Genomic DNA, 20,473 nt, shown 5'->3' with positions numbered 1-20,473 from the left:
ATTGTCTCTTTTACTGTACAGAAGCTCTTTAATTTGATGTAGTCCCAGATGTTTATCTTTGCCTTCACTATCACTGCTTTGGGTGATGTGTCTGTAAAGTTGTTTCTGAGGTGCATGTCATGTAGTGTTTTGCCTATATTTCCTTCTATATAAAAAAAGTAGCCTGTTTTAAGAGATAATAATATTAGAAAATAAATGTTTAATGATACAAACTTTATTTATGTGGTACATGCAGAAATGGGGCTATTTATTATTTAACCAAGGAGTTTATTATTTAACTAAGGAGTCTTTTGCAAAATCTAGGTACCATGGTGAAAATAAAGCAAATATTGATGAAGTACCAGTGAGTTTCTAACAGTAAGTGTACTAGGAAATGAAGCATTTCAGTGTGAGGCAGGTGGGTTCAATCACAATGTGCTTTCTCCCTAGACCTCTTAATTTTAAGTCTCCAGAAATCTCTCTGTGAAATAATAATTATACCGCCCATTTATTAATACAGCCTATATAATATCTTTTATTTTTAAATATCTTTTTTTAAAGATTTATTTATTTGTTTATACAAGCACTGGGTACAGTCAGAAGCGCGGGAGGGTGAGAGAATTCACCAGAGCCAGAGCGGGGAGCAGAGCAGGCAGAAGGACTGAAGCACACTGCTGAGGGGAGCAGCGGGCGGCAGGAGAGGTCTGCGCGCCATGTGGGACCCTCCTCCGGTGGCCGGGGAGTAGCTGGGAATCGAACCGGCGCTGCAGAGGCTGTGGGTAGATTCGCAACCTAGCGCTCAACCGCTGTGCCACCGGGGAGGCTCCTATATAATATCTTATGGTCTTCCATGAATAGACTTAGAAGGGGATAAGTTCTTGGTCAAAATGTACCAACTTTTATCTTTGAGAAGAGGGCATTTACTTTCCTTAGTGTGAATAGTTATTAAGAGCCAAAGAATTGTCTCAGACTTGGAATAATTTAGACTCAGATGATACAGTAGAAGGAATATTGATGTACTTTTCTGACACTCTCTTGCCCAGAATAAATCACTGTATGTTTCCAAGTATTTTGTAAAGCCCTGGATCTATTCTTCTAAATAAGAAAAACATTAGTGTCCCATATCTCTACTCCCCAGGTAAATTTAACTGAGATTTATATTGTAAGGCTTATTGAGATTGAGGTTCCTTAAGAGTGAGAGTAGAACAATTTGGAAATAAGGTGAAGATTCAGATTACAAACGGATCTTGAGACAGAGCCTTGGCTGTTTGGGATGGTGTCAGAAGTCTGGAACTATGCCAAAGGTAGGCCTGAAAAAGAACAAATCCATATTCTGAAGTAGTTCTGTGGTTAAAAAAAAAAAAGTGAAACAATAGTGTGAAATGTGTAAGCACAGAACCCTAAGGAATCAGTATATAAAGGAGCTTGAGAAGGGAACTTTTTTAATAAAAATATTAAAAGATGTGCTTGGCCTTTTTTAGTGAAGGACAGATAGCCTTTTGCTTTAAGAATGCTTTCCACTATGAAATTTTACATATACAATATTTTTTAAGTAGATAAGTGTTATTTTGTATCATCTTGATTTTTAGATTTTAAAAACCAAGAATTGGCACCTTTCAGTGCGTTAGCTGAAACTCAGATAATTATGGCAAGTGTTTGGGTGGCTGAGTGATTTGAATCATCAAAGGCACACTTGAAATCTTGGTGTCTTCTTAGAATAGAAGTGTTACCTATTTTAAATGAATGTAGGGAGAAATGCTTTCAGTAACTGGCTTAATAGAAATTTAAAATTAGCGAGTTTGATTTCTCACAGTGGGATGGATGTTTTGTCACCCTGATGGACCAACTTTATTTTTTTTTTTCATTTTGCAACTTTTTTTTAAATTTTGTATATTTTTATATCATTTTTGCATAATGTATGCTTTTTTGGACCAACTTTCTTTACAGGGGAATGTTCTAGAGTGTTGCAGTCAAGGAAGATGTTGGACATTGCTCTATGTTAGGTATATCTGTGGAATGTTAGAACTGACCACAGGTTTTTATCCTTGGCATTGATGGGTTTTCAGGAGCTGGTTCTTAGGCCAACTGTGAAATATGTTTGACTGTCTCCTAATTACCTGAGGAGTTGGAGGAACTTGGTGGGCCAGATATTGTATTTTTTGTCACTGAGTATAATGGCATTCATGTCACATTAACCCACTTCACTTCAAGAGCCTGCTGTCTGGTGAGCAGAGACCTCCTTGTAAACCAGAGACTGGAGGCCTGCAGACATTAGAAGTTAATCTGTCCTTATGTAGATGTGATATAAAAGGTAGAAGGAGATGTTGATTTTGATCCTGGAGAGTTAACTACTCCAGATAGTTACTTGTAGAAGTTGTAATAATTCTATTAAACCACTAATGCAATATTTTGGTTCCTAAAGAAATAATTTACCAAATTATGTTACACTGTCAAAAATGAATAAATGCAGTTCCCTTATTCACAGGAAAAATGAATTTGTGATCATATTCGAAACACTAAGATTAGAGTCATACATGCCATTCTACTTTGTACAGTGAGTAGGAAAACCAGTGTTCTCTGTAGTTCCTGCCTACTTCAAATCTGAGCCCCACAAAGCATTCAAGAAATGCTTTTATTTTGGCAGGGGAATGCCCTTGGTTTTTAATTTTTGTAAATAGAGTTGTATATATTGAAGGTCTACAACATGGTGACTTGATATACATATTCCAAGTGAAAGTATTGCTATAGCCAAGATAATTAAATGAATCCATCTTCTCATAAAACCATCAGATTTTGGTGTGTGGTGTGAACACCTGAAATCTACTTTCTTGACAAATTTTTAGTATTCAATATTATTAACGCTAGTCTCATACTGTACTTCAGATCTCTACACTTACTCATCCTACATAAATGCAACTTTGTACTTGTTCACCATGATCTCTCAGAAGATATTGCATATTCTATAGGACCAAAGTCCAGTGTTAATGATTTTATATGTTAATGTTCTTTAGTGTACTTACTATAAAAAAAACATTTATTTGTAACATATGCTTATAGGAAAACTCCAAGTAAATACAACATGATATTTATATTTCTTAGTAATATTCTTTAAAAAAATTTTAAGTCAAGCAGTTAGAATATTGATGGTAAAGAATATTACTGTTTTGTTTTTTTTGGTGAGTCTCTTCAAAAAATTCTGACATCAAATACTATATATAGTGTGTAAAAATGAAATAGAGACCTTTAATTCATAAGATAAAACTTATTTTTTGTTTGTCTCTGGCATTCTGACATGTGATATTCAACATTATGGACGACTTACCTTGGGGTACAGTGAGAAGAATGTGAAATATCCCAGTGTTTTATGCCTCATTCTGAAAGTATAGTCTTCCTTTTAAAGTTTCCTTTTGAAAAGAATGTTGAAGGATAGATTTGGTCCTTTAGCAGTGAACTTAATGCATATATGCATGCTGATTCTTAATAATGAATATCTAGAACTTAAGTGATGTCACAATGCAATATTCAATTAAGATAAAATAAATTTTTGTTTAAAAAGAAATATTTATGGCAAGTGGCTTTCACATTACTGGGTATAAGGTAGGTAATCAACGAGTGATTAGTACTATCATCCTTTCATTTTATTACTATTTATTTTATTATAATTATGAATGGCTTTTTCTTGCCTTTCATTCCCATATCCTAGTGTTGTCTGTCTTGCATTAGAGCCACATTTCTGCTCTGCTTTGTGTCTTAATAGCACCTTCTCTCATAATTTTTTGCCTACCCTGTTAAAGCAATGTTAATCTCCAAATCTCTTACCCACACTTGAGAATGCTTAGGTACTATTTTCCAATCCGTAAACTTATAACAACCATTTCATCATTTCTACAGGTCCACAATCCCTTATTTGAAACTGAAAATGAGAAGGTTTTATAATTCATATTTATGGCAAAATGTGACCTGAATTGATGTGAAGTTAATGATAGCTTGATTTATCCCATTTAGCATGAATATGCACGTATTTTGCTACAGAAATGTTAATGTGCCTGATTATAGAGTGTTGCTCAGGACCTTACTGGAGTTATTATATAGTTCATGGTATATACAGAGTATTATCTTTCTAAAATCCGTAAGAATCTGAATTCTGAAATGCATCTGGCACTAAGGGCTTTAGAAAATATATTGAGAACCTATGATAAAATATTACAATTCAGTTTTAAACTTTTATCTTCTTAGTAAGGAGCTGCATGTATGATAATAAAAACAGGTTTAGGCACACAATCTCTCACAGCCTGTTTTCTAAGGGAAGAAAAGGAGGGGGAGGGAGGAAGAGAGGGAATGGAAAAAGGAAAAGGAAAGAGAATACTGAGAAATTGAATCAGTGATGCCCAAAGCCATTACTATAATACAGCCAAGTGTTGTCCTGCAAGCTTCATGAGGCACAAAATGAATGGAATTCAGGAAGCAAAAGGAACTGCAAAGGATGAGCATATTCTCCTAAGATATGGGTATATGTATACACACACAGGTGTTGCATGCAAATGTGCCTGCCCACTCATGTTTGTCTAAAGCTGTCTCCAAGGATGGATGTCTGACAGTTGGCGTGTAGGGGGTCAGCTGTGCACACAGGGACACAATAAGGATACCCATGGGACTGACATGTTTTAACACTGCACCATTCTGCTGTGTTATGTCAATGCATGTTGGGCATAATACTTGTTTTTAGATATTTTAGATTGAAGACACCTGAAAGCTAGTAGTGTTACTAGAACTAACGCAATCATTCACAGATCTTCAAATAAAGAATTACCTTATTGGATCCTGATTTGCTCTGCCTTTAAGAGTCTCAATGAGAACCTAAAATTCATTAAAAACAATCTGAATAGAATGTGTTCTTTGTCAATGCTACCTACTAGGAATTCCTTCCAGGTATTTTTAAGATCTTGATAAGTGCTTTCCTTTTTGTCCTTCTAGCTTCAGACTTTGTATGTACATGTCAGAGTTCTCTCCATTTCTCAAATCATTGCTGCTACCTTCTGGGGTGTGGCTGCCATTCACCTTTTTAAGATTATGTCAACTTGTTCTTGATCTTATAATTTAGTGATGAAAGAGGAAGATGGTATAAATTTTGGGGTGGCTATGGGTGGTATGTATAGATTTAAAGAGTTGTAAAGTTTTTAAAAATAATAAAAACTAGGGTATTAAAAATGTTCTCTACCTTATTTCATTGTGACGCAGAATACATGAAAATCCTTATTGTTTAAGAATTTGTCTTGGAATAAAATTGATAGTATTTTGCCCTGATGCTAACATATCCCTGCACATTTTTACTATCATTATTTAAATTTAGAGACAGGCACTTAGGGGTTAAAGGATATTTAACTTGCTCCTTAATCAACATCTGTGTCAAATATATGGAATTTTTAAATTATAGTTTGTAATAGCCTCCAGTGATTTCATTTGTCTGTAGGGAAGTCCCAGTTACCTACAGCTATTTTGATTTTTGCAGCTTTTGTAAGTCCTTATAATATAGACTACTGATTTCTTCTCTGTATCCTGCTCATTGTTGAAAAGCCAGAGCTATTTTTAACATTTGCACAATTTCAATAGATGATTCTTCATTCCACAAGGTTTGGTGCTAAATCTGTGGAGCCTTTCATAATCATATCCTTTTTGTGGTTTGCTTGAATTTGATCACAGTGGCTGATTTCATGCATTGATAATGAAGGCTTAGGTTGCCTGTTTCTCGGCATAAATCCACCTCAGACTTGTAGGTTGACAGTGCTTCTGGGTTTCAGCACGCATGGAGATAGAGAATTGAAATTGCTCTGCTTTCTTTACAAATGACTCAGAGTGTGCTTGTCCTTCCCTAAAATGTTGCCAGCGTGTAAAGGATTTTCAATGAGCAGTGCAATAAGCCAGCATCTGGGAAGGTTTGGAGCTGCACTGATATAGCGTGGTACTGTCACACAGATCATCAGGGCTGGAGCAAAGTCTCGGTAGCAGTGAGCTTTACCCTGGTCACATATTGGAAGTTTTGTTTATCCAACTTGGTTGCTCTTGAAGCTGGTGAAAGCCCTGCCAGGATGTGGAGTGGACTTCCTAGCAGAGGTGAGCATTTTTATTCTAAAACTTGGATGCTGGGAACTGGGGTGTCAGTAACAGATTCTTTCGTACGCTGTGTTGAATCCTGTGGAGTTATCAATTGTGTTTATCACGTCATGCTGACAGATCTGAAGGGGCAACAGTGAGGAGCAAAATATATGATTCTTTCATTTTATTGGGAAGTAACTCCCTAAATGGGTGTGATAGCATTCTTTTCTTCCTGTGTTAGCTGTTTGCCGAGGACATCTTACTAGTAGGTGACTTCCTTTGCATTTTAAACATTTAGAACAAGTCAGTGATATTATGTGATTTGCTCTCATTACTGAGAGTAGGTAATTAGCAGTGTTATTATGTGCTTCAGGTATATTTAAGAAGGCTATGCGCTAAATGTACTTTGTAGAATTTTAATGTGAAAAATGTAAAGGTGGAAACAAGTGATGTTTACCAGATAACTAAGCATGTAAGTGAAATGGGTTGCATATTGAAATTGACATATTGCTAAGCTTGACATTATTAATTATTAAAAGTTATGACCTATCATGCACTGAGAAACCTGCTGTAATTTATTTCTAGTGATGGTGTACTGAATGACAGAAGGAGAAAATCAGCAACGTTTCTTCCTAAGATCTGTTTTAACTACATATGACATTTTAAATGTAGCAGAATTTAGTATTTCAATGTAAATAAAGTATTGACACTCACTTGGGAAGTTAAATTACTAGGTCATCATGCTCAGAAAGGTTTGATGTGGCATTGTAAGTACAGAGTTTAGAAAATCAACTAGATAAGGGCAGGCTCAAAGTTAGCCTCTGAGTAGATGGCATCCTATTGCTTAGACTCTTCTGAACTATAATTCTTACATGATGAGAAGCTGTTTCTAAAGATGAAAGGGATATGAGTGTTATGATGTATTCAAATAGCATTATGCTTATTGAATGTCTGTTCAGGATATTTGGTTTGCAGAGAAATCTTTATTTGATTAGAAACTAACACGGCACATGGGGTATGTACATATATATTTGTGTGCATATGATTTACTAAATTTGAGGCTGCTGCTTTATAGCTTTCAGTTTTAAAGTTTTAGCTAAATGTGTATTTGTTTGACAGAAGATTCGAGAACCCTATTCATTGCCTGTACATGTAAAGCTTGGCTAAGCAGACGCATCAGGAGCAAGCCATTTGTGTTCGCCAATCTGTCTCAGCAAGTCCCACGGCCACTATCTTGCTAGAAGCCACTGTGTGCTTTTGAAAGCATGAAATTAGTTTTATACTGAGCACATGGTTTCTCATTTAGCATCTCTTTTTATGGTAATGGTCAATTTATGGTTCACTGCCAGGATTTCCATGTTCTGTCAAAGCTGATAGCTTCTGCTAAGGTGTCTCTATGAGATAAATTTTTAAAAAGTGGGGTGGGGAGATATCCTAATTAGACCCTCAAGAAAAGAAGAGACTCTTACCTCTACCTAGTCTACTTTCTGAATGCACTGTCATTTCTCCAAAGTTCCTGTATGTTGTTTCACCTGGGATCTACAGATTTAAAGTTTGCCACTTTGGACATCACTGAACATGCAACATCAAAATAGCTATGTTCTGAAATGTAAAGTGTTCATCATTTTGCAATGTATTTGTAGAAAAGCAGTCTCTTAATCCTGACTGTATTGTATAATTCATCTTTAGGCTTATCTGCTTGTTTGGTAATACAGCCTACAGCTAGTGTTGGAGAGAGTGCACAGTTTTTATATTTTATAGTTGATAGAAACTACCCAGACCTCATTATACATATATGTGCTATGAGCACAGTCAGTTAAGGAATAAATTAAACTGTCAGAAGATACATTAAAAATATTGAAAAATGTCTTTTCTCATACAACTGCCTCCTGTTGCAAAGTAAAAGCTTTCAAGTGCTGAATTTATAGAAATATTAAAAATAGTTCTGTTTGCTTCCACAGAGTGGTAATAGATGGGATGCACTAGTAAATGTTGTAAGAATGATTTCCTTAGCCTTTCCTTTTCATTAGAAAATAGCCTTTATTGAAAGTTGTTCTGGTCTTAAAGCATTTTTAAATAAGTGTGATCTAAATTAACTATCTTTAGTGAAGTATTTATTCTTGAGTTTATTCTTTGTGTGGTGGTAATGGATATACTAGTGGATTCAGGTACATATTGTAATGGTGCTAATATACTTTTATACAGTCTTGGCAATGGAACTGAAAACACCTCTGAAATCTTGAATTTCTTTTTTTTTCTTGTTAATCCTTCGATCTTTGCCTAGGTGAAGTAATTTCACATGATTAAGGATCAGATAAAATGTTATTTATTGAAAGGCAGTGATATAATCTGTGCCATTATAATCAGAAGATTTTCTGTTTTTACATAAAGCATAATTTCAAGCAACTGAATTTTTTCTGTCTTTGGGATTGTCATGTCACAAGTCATGGGGATTGTCATGGAGGATTGGTTTTGCTTTACATTTTGACTTACAAATAAATATCTCATTTGTCCCACTTCACCAAAGTTCATGGAACAAATTGGGTTTGTAGGTTGAGAATCCGAAGGTTAGAAGGGCATTGAGATTTTTATTTTTAATTCCTGGTGATATAATGTGTTTAGTAAATGAAACATAGAGAAGCTTTAGAGTATCAGAATTCTCTTATAGTAACGAAACTTGTCATGTTACATAGATCAGAGAACATTCTCTAGGAGAAGTGAAGGATAGTTTAGCATATCTGCCTCAAGTCTTAGCAGCAATTTCTTGAATTAGGATTTAGAAAGTTACCATGAGAATGTAAATCTTACGAATCTCAGCAAGTTACCTGCAACTCTTCACTTTTCTGTCAAAGCTAGCAATTCTGAGTTTTCTTCAGCAGATTTTTTAAAAGACTAGTTATGCAATGTAACAGATGTAGTAAACCTGAGAAAAATGATTACATCAAAGTACTCTTAAAGTTCTTTGAACTTTCCCATTGTATACATTCAGTGATTATAGTTTGTAGTTTGTTTTGAGGTATGCTACCATGTGCCTATGTGATATAAAAATATACAGGTGGGTTTTTATTTAATTCTTATAACAACTGTGTAATATATTGATGTAGTACTCATTGTACATATACTAAGCTATTTCTAAAAACCCCTGTTTCCAGGCCAGTGCTACTCCAATTTTAATCATACCAGAAACAGAACATTCTTATCCTGGCTCTGAATGTCACTCTTTATACTTAGGCAACCTCCCCATAGGAGGTTCTTAAACCTTCGTTCATCTCACCTAAGGCTGTATTGCAAAATCCTCTCTATTCATTCAGCCCTCTGCATTACCTTGCTTCTTTCCTCTCAATTCCTAGTATTTCCCTCCCTCTACCATTTTTGAAAGAAGGAAACCTGTTTGGATCCCCTACTGGTTAATTAAATGTGATAGTATTTAATTCAAGTTTTGGAAATGGATTTACTCTACCATCCCAATAAAATATTGTTCAGTAAACCATATTTATTCAGTTAAGTCATGCCCTCCAAATTTTTTCAAAGCCTACTGTCTTATGAGACAGATTCTATTTATTTCATTTTTTATATCTATTAATAATATACTGCTATTTCAATCTTGATTGTTTTGGATCTCAAAACAAAAAATATGTATTTTTTTGCCCCTCTCCAATCTATTTTCCACCTTTGTCTAGTCATAAATATACTGTGTTATGTATTACTACTTCTGAATTTTAAAATGATACTGGTAGTATTATCTGCCATCTAGACTGCATTCTTTGGGAGAAGATTCTGGTTCCACTTCACCTTAAATATAACTTTGTTCTAATCTGCATGTCAGGAGGACATGTCAGTGTCCTCCTACTTATGTCAGTCCTATTTGGCTGTGTGGTCTGTTTGTTGTGCCAAATACCAATGTGAATCCACAATTTAAATTTCAGTCACTTAGTATCTTCTTTGTAATTATCCTCAAATAATTCTTTGTAATTATCCTCAAACTTTTTGTAAATTTCTTTCTTTGTAATTTTCCTCAAACTTTTTGAAAAATCACTGATGGATAAATTAAAGTTTCTAGTACTTTGAGGGATTCTCTTTTAATTTCATAAACAGCAAGATTGCTGAATAGTTAGCAAATGGCAATTGAATAATGAATAGGTGCCTCCCACAGAGAAACCTATTCACTGTCAGAGTGAAGAGACTTCTGTCTTTTGATTTTGTCCAGAGAACCTGCAACACCCCTTGGGAATTTAGCTGAACATCTTTTGCCAACATTTCAAAATTGGTGCATGCATTTCATTTGGAGAGCTATGGTAATGTTATTTTATTTTATTTTTTCTCTGATTCACATTTTGTTAGTGTTGAGTATTAGAAGATGATGGAGTGAATGACTTGACCGCTAGAAACCTATGTTCCTTCCTGCATGGTAAAGTGGCATTTCTTTTATATTTATATTTATACACACATATGTATGTATATGTAGTTTATTTATGTATATTTTATATCACTGTTCATTTTTGTACAGTGTTTGCTTTCTTCTCTCAGGTGTACTCCCTATAAAATTTCCACCACCAATTCGCCAATGCACCATCACCATAGTCCCAGTGTTCTTCTCTCCACTGTTTTGATCTCCCCCCTTACCCTCCCCTGTGGAATGTCTTTGATTTATAGTTGCCTATTAATTTTGGTTTTTGGTTTATTGTTATTTTTTTCCCAAAGGGTGGCATTACTTTACTCAAGTTTTTTTGGGGGGGTATTGGAAAGGAGAATCTGATTTTTAAAGAAATTTCAAGATATTAAGGGGGAAGAGCAGATTCAAAAATGAATCCACAAGGACTTATTTTTTCTTTTGTTTTTCTACATTTTATATATTTTTATTATGTATGATAAATAATATTGTATTCATGATAAATTAGTTAACTTTCACTTAACTGGAGCTTTCAGATTTTCTGTGATTTTAGTATACAACACTTTTATGTAAATTAAGTTGAGAAAGCAGTGGCTGTCACTGTGTATACAGGTAGTTAGAGATCGTACGGGTTGTGAATCATGCTTTACTTGGGAAAGAGGAAAAACAGGAATGGCTTAGAAATAATCGCTAACATTTACCTTTTGCTTCAGCTACAACTGATTTAACCAGTATTGGATCAGGAAATTTTCTTATTTTCTTTTAATCCAGTAAATGCAGTAAACAGTGTATGAGTTTGGAAATAAACTCACTGGTAACCAACATTTTCGAATTAACTATGTACTAGATTCTTTACATGTATAAATTCATTTAATTATCATAAACCATGAAAGTAAGTGCTATTATATTTATTTTATAAGTTGGGAAACTGAAGTACAGAGAAGTTAAATTACCTGTGCAAAGTTATACAGGTAGCTCATTTGGGATTTAAGCACAGGCAGTCAGGCTTCAGAATCTATGACTTTTTTTTTTTTTTAATAGAGGCATGTTTTATTTATTTATTTGTTTGTTTTTGTTTATACATGCACTGGGTACAGTCAGAAGCGCGGGAGGGTGAGAGAATTCACCAGAGCCAGAGCGGGGAGCAGAGCAGGCAGAAGGACCGAATTACACTGCTGAGGGGAGCAGCGGGCGGCAGGAGAGGTCTGCGTGCCATGTGGGACCCTCCTCTGGTGGCCGGGGAGCAGCTGGGGATCGAACTGGCGCCGCGGAGGCCGCGGGCAGCTTCGCAACCCAGCGCTCAACCGCTGCGCCACCGGGGAGGCCCCAGAATCTATGACTTTTAATCACTGCCCTAAACTAGCTCTCTGAAAGACATTTAACAAAGTCTACCTTGATATTTTGTGAACAAAATAGAAAAATGTGCATTGACTGATGATATAATTTATGGATTTATAACTGATTGGATGCCTATATCCAAAATGTACCTGGATAACCTAAGGTAAGGTTCTAGAATGCTACAGTGACTTGTAAGAATATCGATAACCTGGTCATTAAATTTATAGATGACATGAAGTGAGATAATAAATATATAGAATGAAAAATTAATATAGTTGTGAGACCTAGCTATATCCCATACTAAGTAAATCACAATTTCTCTGGATGCAGCTTGAGAGTCAATATATTTAAGGTTTCCAACATGATTCCAATGCAGCCCCAGTTAGAAGCACTATTCTAGAAATATGGATCAACTCCAACATGATCAAAACAATTGATCATGTAAATGGAAAAGATATTTTTTAAGAATGAAGTTTGCTCAACTAGTCAGAGCATGCTTGGAATTTGGAAGAAATGCAGAGAGAGCTTTAAGATGCTTTCATTGGAGAGTGACCAGCATGGTCCAAGTACATTGAGCATTTTGTCAAGGAGAAGAGCTCCTTAGAAGTTTTATTATAACATTTGAATTATAGTTTTTCAATAAGTATTTCAGGTGAAATTAAGAGTAGGGGATGGGATTTTCACAAGAAGAAAGGTTTTCATTAGAAAGAACGTCCCACTTAAAACTGTTTGAAGATGGAGGGATTCGTTTTTTGGATATTGTACATGTCCCTCATTGGTGATGTTCAGTCAAAAGAAAGAATGCCATGAAAGTATGTGGTAAAGGAGATAAGGATTGTTTATTGATAGATAGTTAAAGAAGAGGATCTTCTGGGCCTCCCCGGTGGCACAGCGGTTGAGCGCTGGGCTGCGAAGCTCCCCGCAGCCTCTGCAGCGCCGGCTCAATCCCTGGCTGCTGGTGAGGGTCCCACATGGCGTGCAGACCTCTCCTGCCATGCCTGCTGCTCCCCTCAGCAGTGTACTTCGTCAGTCTGCCTGTTCTGCTCCCCACTCTGGCTCTGGTGGATTCTCTCACCCTCCTGCACTTCTGACGGTACTCAGTGCTTGTATAAATAAATAAATAATCTTAAAAAAAAAAAAAAAGAAAGAAGAGAATCTTCTTAGGTCTTAGATGATTATATGAGTGCATTAAATTAATAAGATGACCACTTGTTTATTACATTAATTTTGTATCTAAGAGAAGCAGCAGAGCACAGTGGTAATGGGAGCAGTTTTGGTGGTGCAAAACCCAGTTCTACCATAACTTAGCTGCATGACCATAGGCAAATTATTTTACCTTTCAAGTATTAGTTTCCTCATCTGTAAAACAAGAACAAAAATAGACTCCACTGCATGGAATTGTTGTAAAGATTAAGGAAGAGTAATGTATATAAATTTTCTTGTGTGTAAGTTGATGGTAAATGGCAGAATGATATAATTAACCATAATAAAAACTATAAGCTTGCCAATGATAACTTATGGTTTGGCATGTGGTAAATATTCATTTAATAAATGTAACAAATTATTTTTATTTTTTAAAATATTTATTTATGCATACAAGAACTGGGGTGTAGATCAGAGATTGGGGTGTGAGAGGATTTACCAGAGATGGAGTGGGGAGCAAAACAAGCAGATCTTCTGAAATACACTGCTGAGGGGAGCAGTGGGCGAGACAGGAGAGGTGTACTGCACCATGTGGGATAGCTCTCTAATCAGGGATTTGGATCAAACTCATGCCTCAATGCCTGGCAATAGCTTGATAGCACTGAGGCTTTAACCCCTGTGCTTCCAAGAATAAATTCTACAAATTATTTTTAAATTACGTTTTCCTATTATAACTATCTTCCAGTATAATGTAGAATCTGAGAGATAAAACCCAAAACATGTAAATACAGGGAACCTTATTGCTTTTAATGCCTTATCCACTTCCATTTATTATTTCTTTTGATCTTTGTTATAACTATAGGAAATAGATAAAGTAGTATTTTTTTATTGTACTGGTAATAATTTGGTATCAATATAAAGATAAATTACTTGTCAAAGAAAGGAGAATCAGAAGTTGAACTGAGACTTGATCTCCCCCACTCAACAGTTTTCTTACATCACACTAGCTTCTTTTCCCAATTCACTGGGCAATCAAGCTTCAATATTTGCATTTAAAAAAGAACTTATCAGTAGACTACACACAATGGGATGAAATTTAGAAATAAAGGAGAGATGTGAAAAGGGAATGTTATCAATGAGTTGCATTTAGGGATAGTTTTAAAGTTTTCTGTTGATTGAAAGACAGTTGTTAAATAAGGTTGGAATAATTATTAAATGCTCAACTAGTTGCCTTAGCACATTTTATAGTCTCTGACTACTCAAAGGGCTTTCTATGTAACATAATCAACTCCTTTAAATACTTCATATTAAAGTACAGACATTTTTGGTATGATATAGCAAATACAGCATATATGAACACTTTGGTGGTTCCATGAGTTGGAGTAGGAGACTAATGTTTGTGTTTTTAATTTTATTAATCAAAATAACTAAAAAGTATCTGCAAAATGGATGAAGAAAATATATACTATCATTTATTAATTTGACAAAGTTGTAAGTTCCTTCAAAACAAGTATAAAACAAAAGATTTTATGAAATTATTTTGCATACTCTTATTTCAATAAATATAGATTATAAGTATAGATGAGTCAGCTAAAATAATTTTTTCACCTAATCAGAACTTTTAGTTATTAGCTGTAATTGCCTAATCATTCTTTTTGCTGACCAAGTTATAATGCATTTTCCCTTATCACATCTGAATGTATTTATAAAATGTAAAAAGTAAAATAAGTAAGGTATATGCAAGTAGCAAACTCATTAACCATATTTAATCATTTCTGCAACCAAACACTATATGTGTTCTGTAGTCTGTTATTATACTTATACCTACATATGTTAATTATTTTTATCTTTCTCTCCTAACTGAATTGTGAGTATCTTGAGGATAGGGACTATGTCCTAATTCTTTAAATATGTGGTTCTCAATATAACTCATAGTAAATGCTTTTCTTAAAACACTGGCTAAAGGATAAGCCGCTAAAATACAGAATCTATGAGTAATTGTACAAACTTGATAAATTATTTGCTGATGATGCTCATGAAAAGATTTTTCTCAACTAGAACTACATGAGATACCATTATTCTTACCTATCAGATAGAGCTCGAACTTTAAGATAATACAATGCCTTAGAAAATATATGGGCATAGGTCCACTCATAAATTTATCAATGGAGTTTAAATCAGTTTGTGTGATTATTGGCTATGTGGTGATAACTATCAAAACTTAAAAATACATATCTTTTGACCTACAATTGTGTTACCCCAGGTTTTAGTCATCATATATGCTGTATGTATATTTAAAAACACATAGAGGAGTACATTTTCTTGCATGTTTATATACATACACATGTAGGATTTTATTGTAATATTATTTGAAGTAGGAAAAAATACCCAGTGAAAGGTAATGGCCATAATTATGGTTCATTCCTGCTCTGTGATATTATCTTAGTCAATTTGGGCTGCTCTAACAAAGTATCACAGACTAGGTGGCTTATCAAAAAACAGAAATTTATTTCTCACAGTTATGGAGGCTGGAAGTCGGGAATCAAGGTGCCAACACAGTCAAGTGAGTATCCATATCTGCATCACAAACTTCTCAATGAATCCTCAAATGGCTGGGGATATCTGTGGTGTGTCTTTTATAAAAGGTCAATAATACCATTCATGAGGGCTCAACCCTCATGCCCTAAGCATGTCCCTAACACCATACCTCCTAATACTATAATATTGGATATTAGAGTTTCAGCATATGAATTGGTGGCAGGAGAGACCATAGACATTCAGGTCATAACATATATTGTGCAATAATTTAAAATAATAAACATCTCAAAAAATTGACTTGGAATTATCTACAAATAAAATAAGTAATATGTAGAACAAAGTATATGTTTTATATAAAAGATACATGTATTGGTGTGTTTATATGTGTGTACACATGTACAGAGAGAGAGAGGGAGAAAGGGAGAAGTGGGAGAAGAGGAAAAGCAATATAGAAAGAAGGGATACATAAATTTCATAGGGCATCTGGGGACTGAGTTCAAAGTAGAATTACTTTTAAGTATGTAGACTTTGTATTCTTTGAAGTAAGACTTTTATTTACCTATTATACTCTTTTGTATTTTCTTTTTTAACATACTTATGGCAGATTTAGTCATATAAAAAATAAAAGATGAAAAAAGTGGAGGGGAAAATACAAGACATGTGATTTGATCAAAAGTTATCACAGTGAGAGCTCATAGTGTTGCCAGAAGATGACTTCATGATTTCTACCTAGTTGATGCTGGCAGTTTGGGGGGGGGTGGGGGAGGTGAAGGGGGTGATGGAAAATGTGGAGCAGAAGCCATTTCACCAGGTAATTGTAGGAGGATTGAGCCTTTTGTTCTTTGTCTTCCTAATTTTTCGATCCATACAAGTTCAGTGTGAAAAGTTGGTGTGTGGTAAAGGTCCCGAGTAGGTGTTGCAATGACTGTCTATGGTCATTCCTCATTTATAACCTTAGCCTGTCTGATGGTGTGTGTTTTTCTTTCCAGAACTTGCTGGATATACACTACTCAAAGTATTCACATTTGTACACAATCAGTTAAGTATCCCTCTCATAAAATACTTTTACTTGTCTTATTTTTGATTGACTACATAAAACACCAGGACCTTAGGGGAACTTCAGCATTGTGAATTGAAAACTTACAATGTATGTTGATATAAGTTATACTATTGTATATAAAAATAAGGAAAAAAGACCAAAACTACATTAAAATAATTGTAAGGCATACTTTAAATCTATAAACATGACAGCATTGAGTGTTACACTGAGTTTGCCCTGTTATGCAGTGAGTTTATTTTCTAATCTCTTACATTTATTTAATTCTCTGAGAAACTCATAACATTGGGTGTTGACCTAGTGCTTATACTCTATAAATTTCTGCCTTTCTCTGATCTTAAAAATGATGGCAGAAATAGAAGAATAAGTGCAAAGAAGTATCAGGAGTTACCCATTTGAGGGATTATGATACCTAAACTATAAGGAATGAATATTTTACAGAAGGAGAGAGATCCTGATTTAAATAAGATTCTTTCCTTTAATAGGTATTACATCTTTGCGTAAAGATTAACACCAGAGAGTGGTCTGCTTATGGTGTGCCTGAGGGTGGGACAGCTATGCAGAACTCTCAGTAACCAGAATTTTAGCAGAACAGGCTCTTGCAGAGCCAGTAGATTAGTTTCCAGGGATCTTCCCAGTCCCTGGTATACTTTAGAATCAGTTGAGGAACTTTTAAGTAGCACTGATGTCCAGGTTCCACTCTGATCGATAAAATTAGAATTGCTGAATTTGGTGTTTTTAAAAGCTCTTCATTTTCTTCTAAAACTACCTATGAGAATTCCTGGTTAAATAGTAGGTGGTGCTCTGCTGTGCAGGTGATGGAGAATTTGTTAAAGCAGCACCACGAATGAGAGAAGGAATTGTTAAAAGTGAGATAATAGAGCACAGTGGCAAAGAGTTTGTGATTTGGCATCAAGTAGCCCCAGATTCAAACCCAAACCTCACTCTTATGAACTGCATGAGAAACCACTATAAAAACTTCAGTTTTTGCATATGTAAAACATCGTGATTTGAAAAATAAAAGCAGAGGTATTGCTTTCTGAGTTTGCAGGCTTGGCTAACAATTGTTTTTGCAAAATAGGAACATAAACCATCTTAGCTAGTGACTCCTATAATAAAGTCTGAGTTACATTTTTACAGTGAAAAAGAAAAAAAATGTCCCTGTAGATCTAGTTTATAAGTTTCAGTGCCTTAGGATATGCTGGCCTTTGTGGAAAATTGGTGCATGACAGAGATTCTTTCAAACAATTATTTTTTTTTGTTTTATGTTTCTCTTTTATCTTGTTACCATCTTTTTCTTTGTAACATAAGAATTTTTCTATTTCTTCATATAAAATCTCTTATCTATAACTTCCTTTCTTAACTATTCAGTCATTAATTCATTCAAGTGTTCATTTAGTAATATTTACTGGATTTTTTAATCAATGCAAACACTGTGGTCAATTTGCAAATGAACCATATTTCAAAATTGATTTGTAAGTTAACTACTGGTTTTGAAGCATTTTCTATAGATTTAATATTTTAAATTAGGCCTATGCTTCCAGTTAACTAGGCACTGGAGGGTGAGAATATCTAAAAAGAAGAAGAACACACTATTTCCACAGGAAGAAACAAAATTTATACTTGTAATAGAATTTAGTAAAAAAGAAAAAAGGTGGCAGGAGGTAGGACCTAAAAATCAAGATGTATATTAAAATGTGTCCATCATGGAAAGGTCAACATTTTACTCCTTTTCCAGAATGACTTTACATTGCGATCAACTCTTCTTGGGTACTAGGTGAGTAAGGAAAGAGGCCATTTAAAAGTACTTTATGGGTGGAGTCTCCCTGGTGGTGCAAGGGGTTAAGACACAACCTATGAAGCTATCCTCAGCCTCTGCAGCACCAGTTTGATCCCCGGCCAGGGAGCTCCCACATGGCACAGCAGACCTCTCCTGACTCTCCCGCTGCTCCTCTTAGCAGTGTATTTCATCTATCTGCCTGTTCCATTCCCCTCTCTGTCTCTGGTGAATCCTCCCACCCCACCCCAGTTCTTCTATGCATAAATAAATAAATCTTTAAAAAAAACGTACTTTGTGGGTGGCAATCATGAGACTTATCAAAATGGTACACTCTTAAGAGTTATTAGTAATTATACCAGGACCAAGGAATAACCTCAGATTGCCTCATAGTGGGATGTGGGTCACTCTGATGATGGGGTGGTTGATCTTCCAGTGAAAATGTTAAATATGTTGAAAAAGAATCCAGATATATTTAGATCTGACAATTTAGAATTAACAATTAAAGCAGTCCTAATCTTGGGATATTATGGCATTTGAGCTTTCCTGATTGCTAATAGTTACATGATTCTTGTAATTGGGAAATTGAAGAAGAAAGTATTTCATATAAGCTTTATGCAACCTGAAAGCTTACAATGAAACTAGGTAAGAGGCTGTACTAGTTAATATATCACTAAATTTAAAAATGCAGTTTTCACTCTTGGTTTTTAGTCAGATTTTGTCCCTGTAAGTCTTAAAAATGAAGAGAGGTTTCCAACTATTTACAGATTCTGTTTCTAAAACCATTTTGCACTCATAAGATTGTTTCCATGGAACCTCCAACTAGATTGGGTCCACCTCCAGCTGTCTCAAATGGTGTTTAATCACCAGGAAAGTTCTCTTGATTATCAGTGATGTTTGCTTGATTAATTCAGCTCTAGCTGTGTTGTCTTCTTTACCTATGTCTTTCAGCATGTCCTAGAAAATTAAATGTTTCCACTGGGGATTTTCAGGAAATTTGAACTAAAAAGAAATCAACTTCCCTTTTATTGAGTATAAAAAAGTATTTTTATTAGTTTTTTCTAATCCACTTTGATTCCAGATATGAAGTGCATATTCTTCAATGTCATGTTTTAACTCCATTATGTCATTAGAATTTAACCTACTCTGTAAATATGTACTCTAAAATATAAACTATTTGAATCGTTTTAGAAGACATTACCTTGGGGGCTAGGTTTAAAAGATTTTTTAAAAGTATTTGTGCTATCTCTGTAATAATTTTTAATAGTTTCCTTACCTAGTATTTTATCAAAAATTCATAAATGGGCTTTAAAATGATAAACACATAAAATGACATTACTGTTTATTTGAAGAGTATTTCCACATTGAGTTCTATCACTAATGTTTTAAATTAGTTTTTCTTTCTGTCCTAAAGTCCTTTTAATTGAGAGTTTACAAATCTCATCTTTAGCAATTAAAGACTAAAATTTGCTAACCAGTATTAAGATTTCTGATGACATAAGTTCTTCAGGAAGAAAGTGCAATGTTGACACATACACAATACACAATAGTATACTTAATACAAAAGTTATAGAATTGAACTTTAGGTGGTGAACTTGATGTAGTAAATACACATGTTGATTTTGAATGATACACATCTGAAACTTATATAATGCTAGAATGCAATGTTACTTCAATAAAAAAGTTATTGTTAGATATCTATACATATCATAATGCTGTTTTGTTTTGAACCAAAAATATTAAAAAGATAAAATTTTAAGACCCAAACTTTACTTGTGCAGATTTTTCTCATTGTCTGCTCCCTTTCATATACAAGAAGTCATGGCAGTGGAAAGAACTATAGATGACAGTTGGGTTTTATGGGCTCACATCTTGAGGCTGTCACTAGTTGACTTTGAGGCCTTGAGTAAGTCAAGCTACTTTTTGGACTTCAAAGACCTTAGCTCCAAATTGAGAGATATGGACTAGATTTTTGTTGGTCTATTTTATTACATTTCTATTCTTTTTTTTTTTTTTTAAAGATTGATTTATTTATTTATACAAGCACTGGGTACAGTCAGAAGCGCGGGAGGGTGAGAGAATTCACCAGAGCCAGAGTGGGGAGCAGAGCAGGCAGAAGGACCGAAGTACACTGCTGAGGGGAGCAGCGGGCGGCAGG

General features: G+C 34.8%; 1 protein-coding gene across 4 annotated transcripts in view; it reads left to right on the top strand.

Annotated features, from left to right (window-relative positions):
* Nucleotides 1–20,473, top strand: part of ZNF385B (zinc finger protein 385B) — a gene marked incomplete at both ends in the record, with an annotated part of 271,533 nt that overhangs the window by 7,545 nt on the left and 243,515 nt on the right. The window contains one exon of one of the 4 annotated variants that reach the window (XM_084250567.1): nt 5,953–6,090. The exons of the other annotated variants lie outside the window; for them this stretch is intronic. Within the exon in view, the coding sequence (XP_084106693.1) occupies nt 5,953–6,090 (138 nt within the window). The remainder of the gene's footprint in view (nt 1–5,952; nt 6,091–20,473) is intronic. 4 annotated transcript variants of the gene reach the window in all.

Source organism: Talpa europaea (assembly GCF_964194135.1).
Source record: "Talpa europaea genome assembly, chromosome: 1".
NCBI lineage: Eukaryota > Metazoa > Chordata > Mammalia > Eulipotyphla > Talpidae > Talpa > Talpa europaea.
Note: the sequence above shows the minus strand (reverse complement) of the source record. Positions and strands in the feature narration are given on the sequence as shown.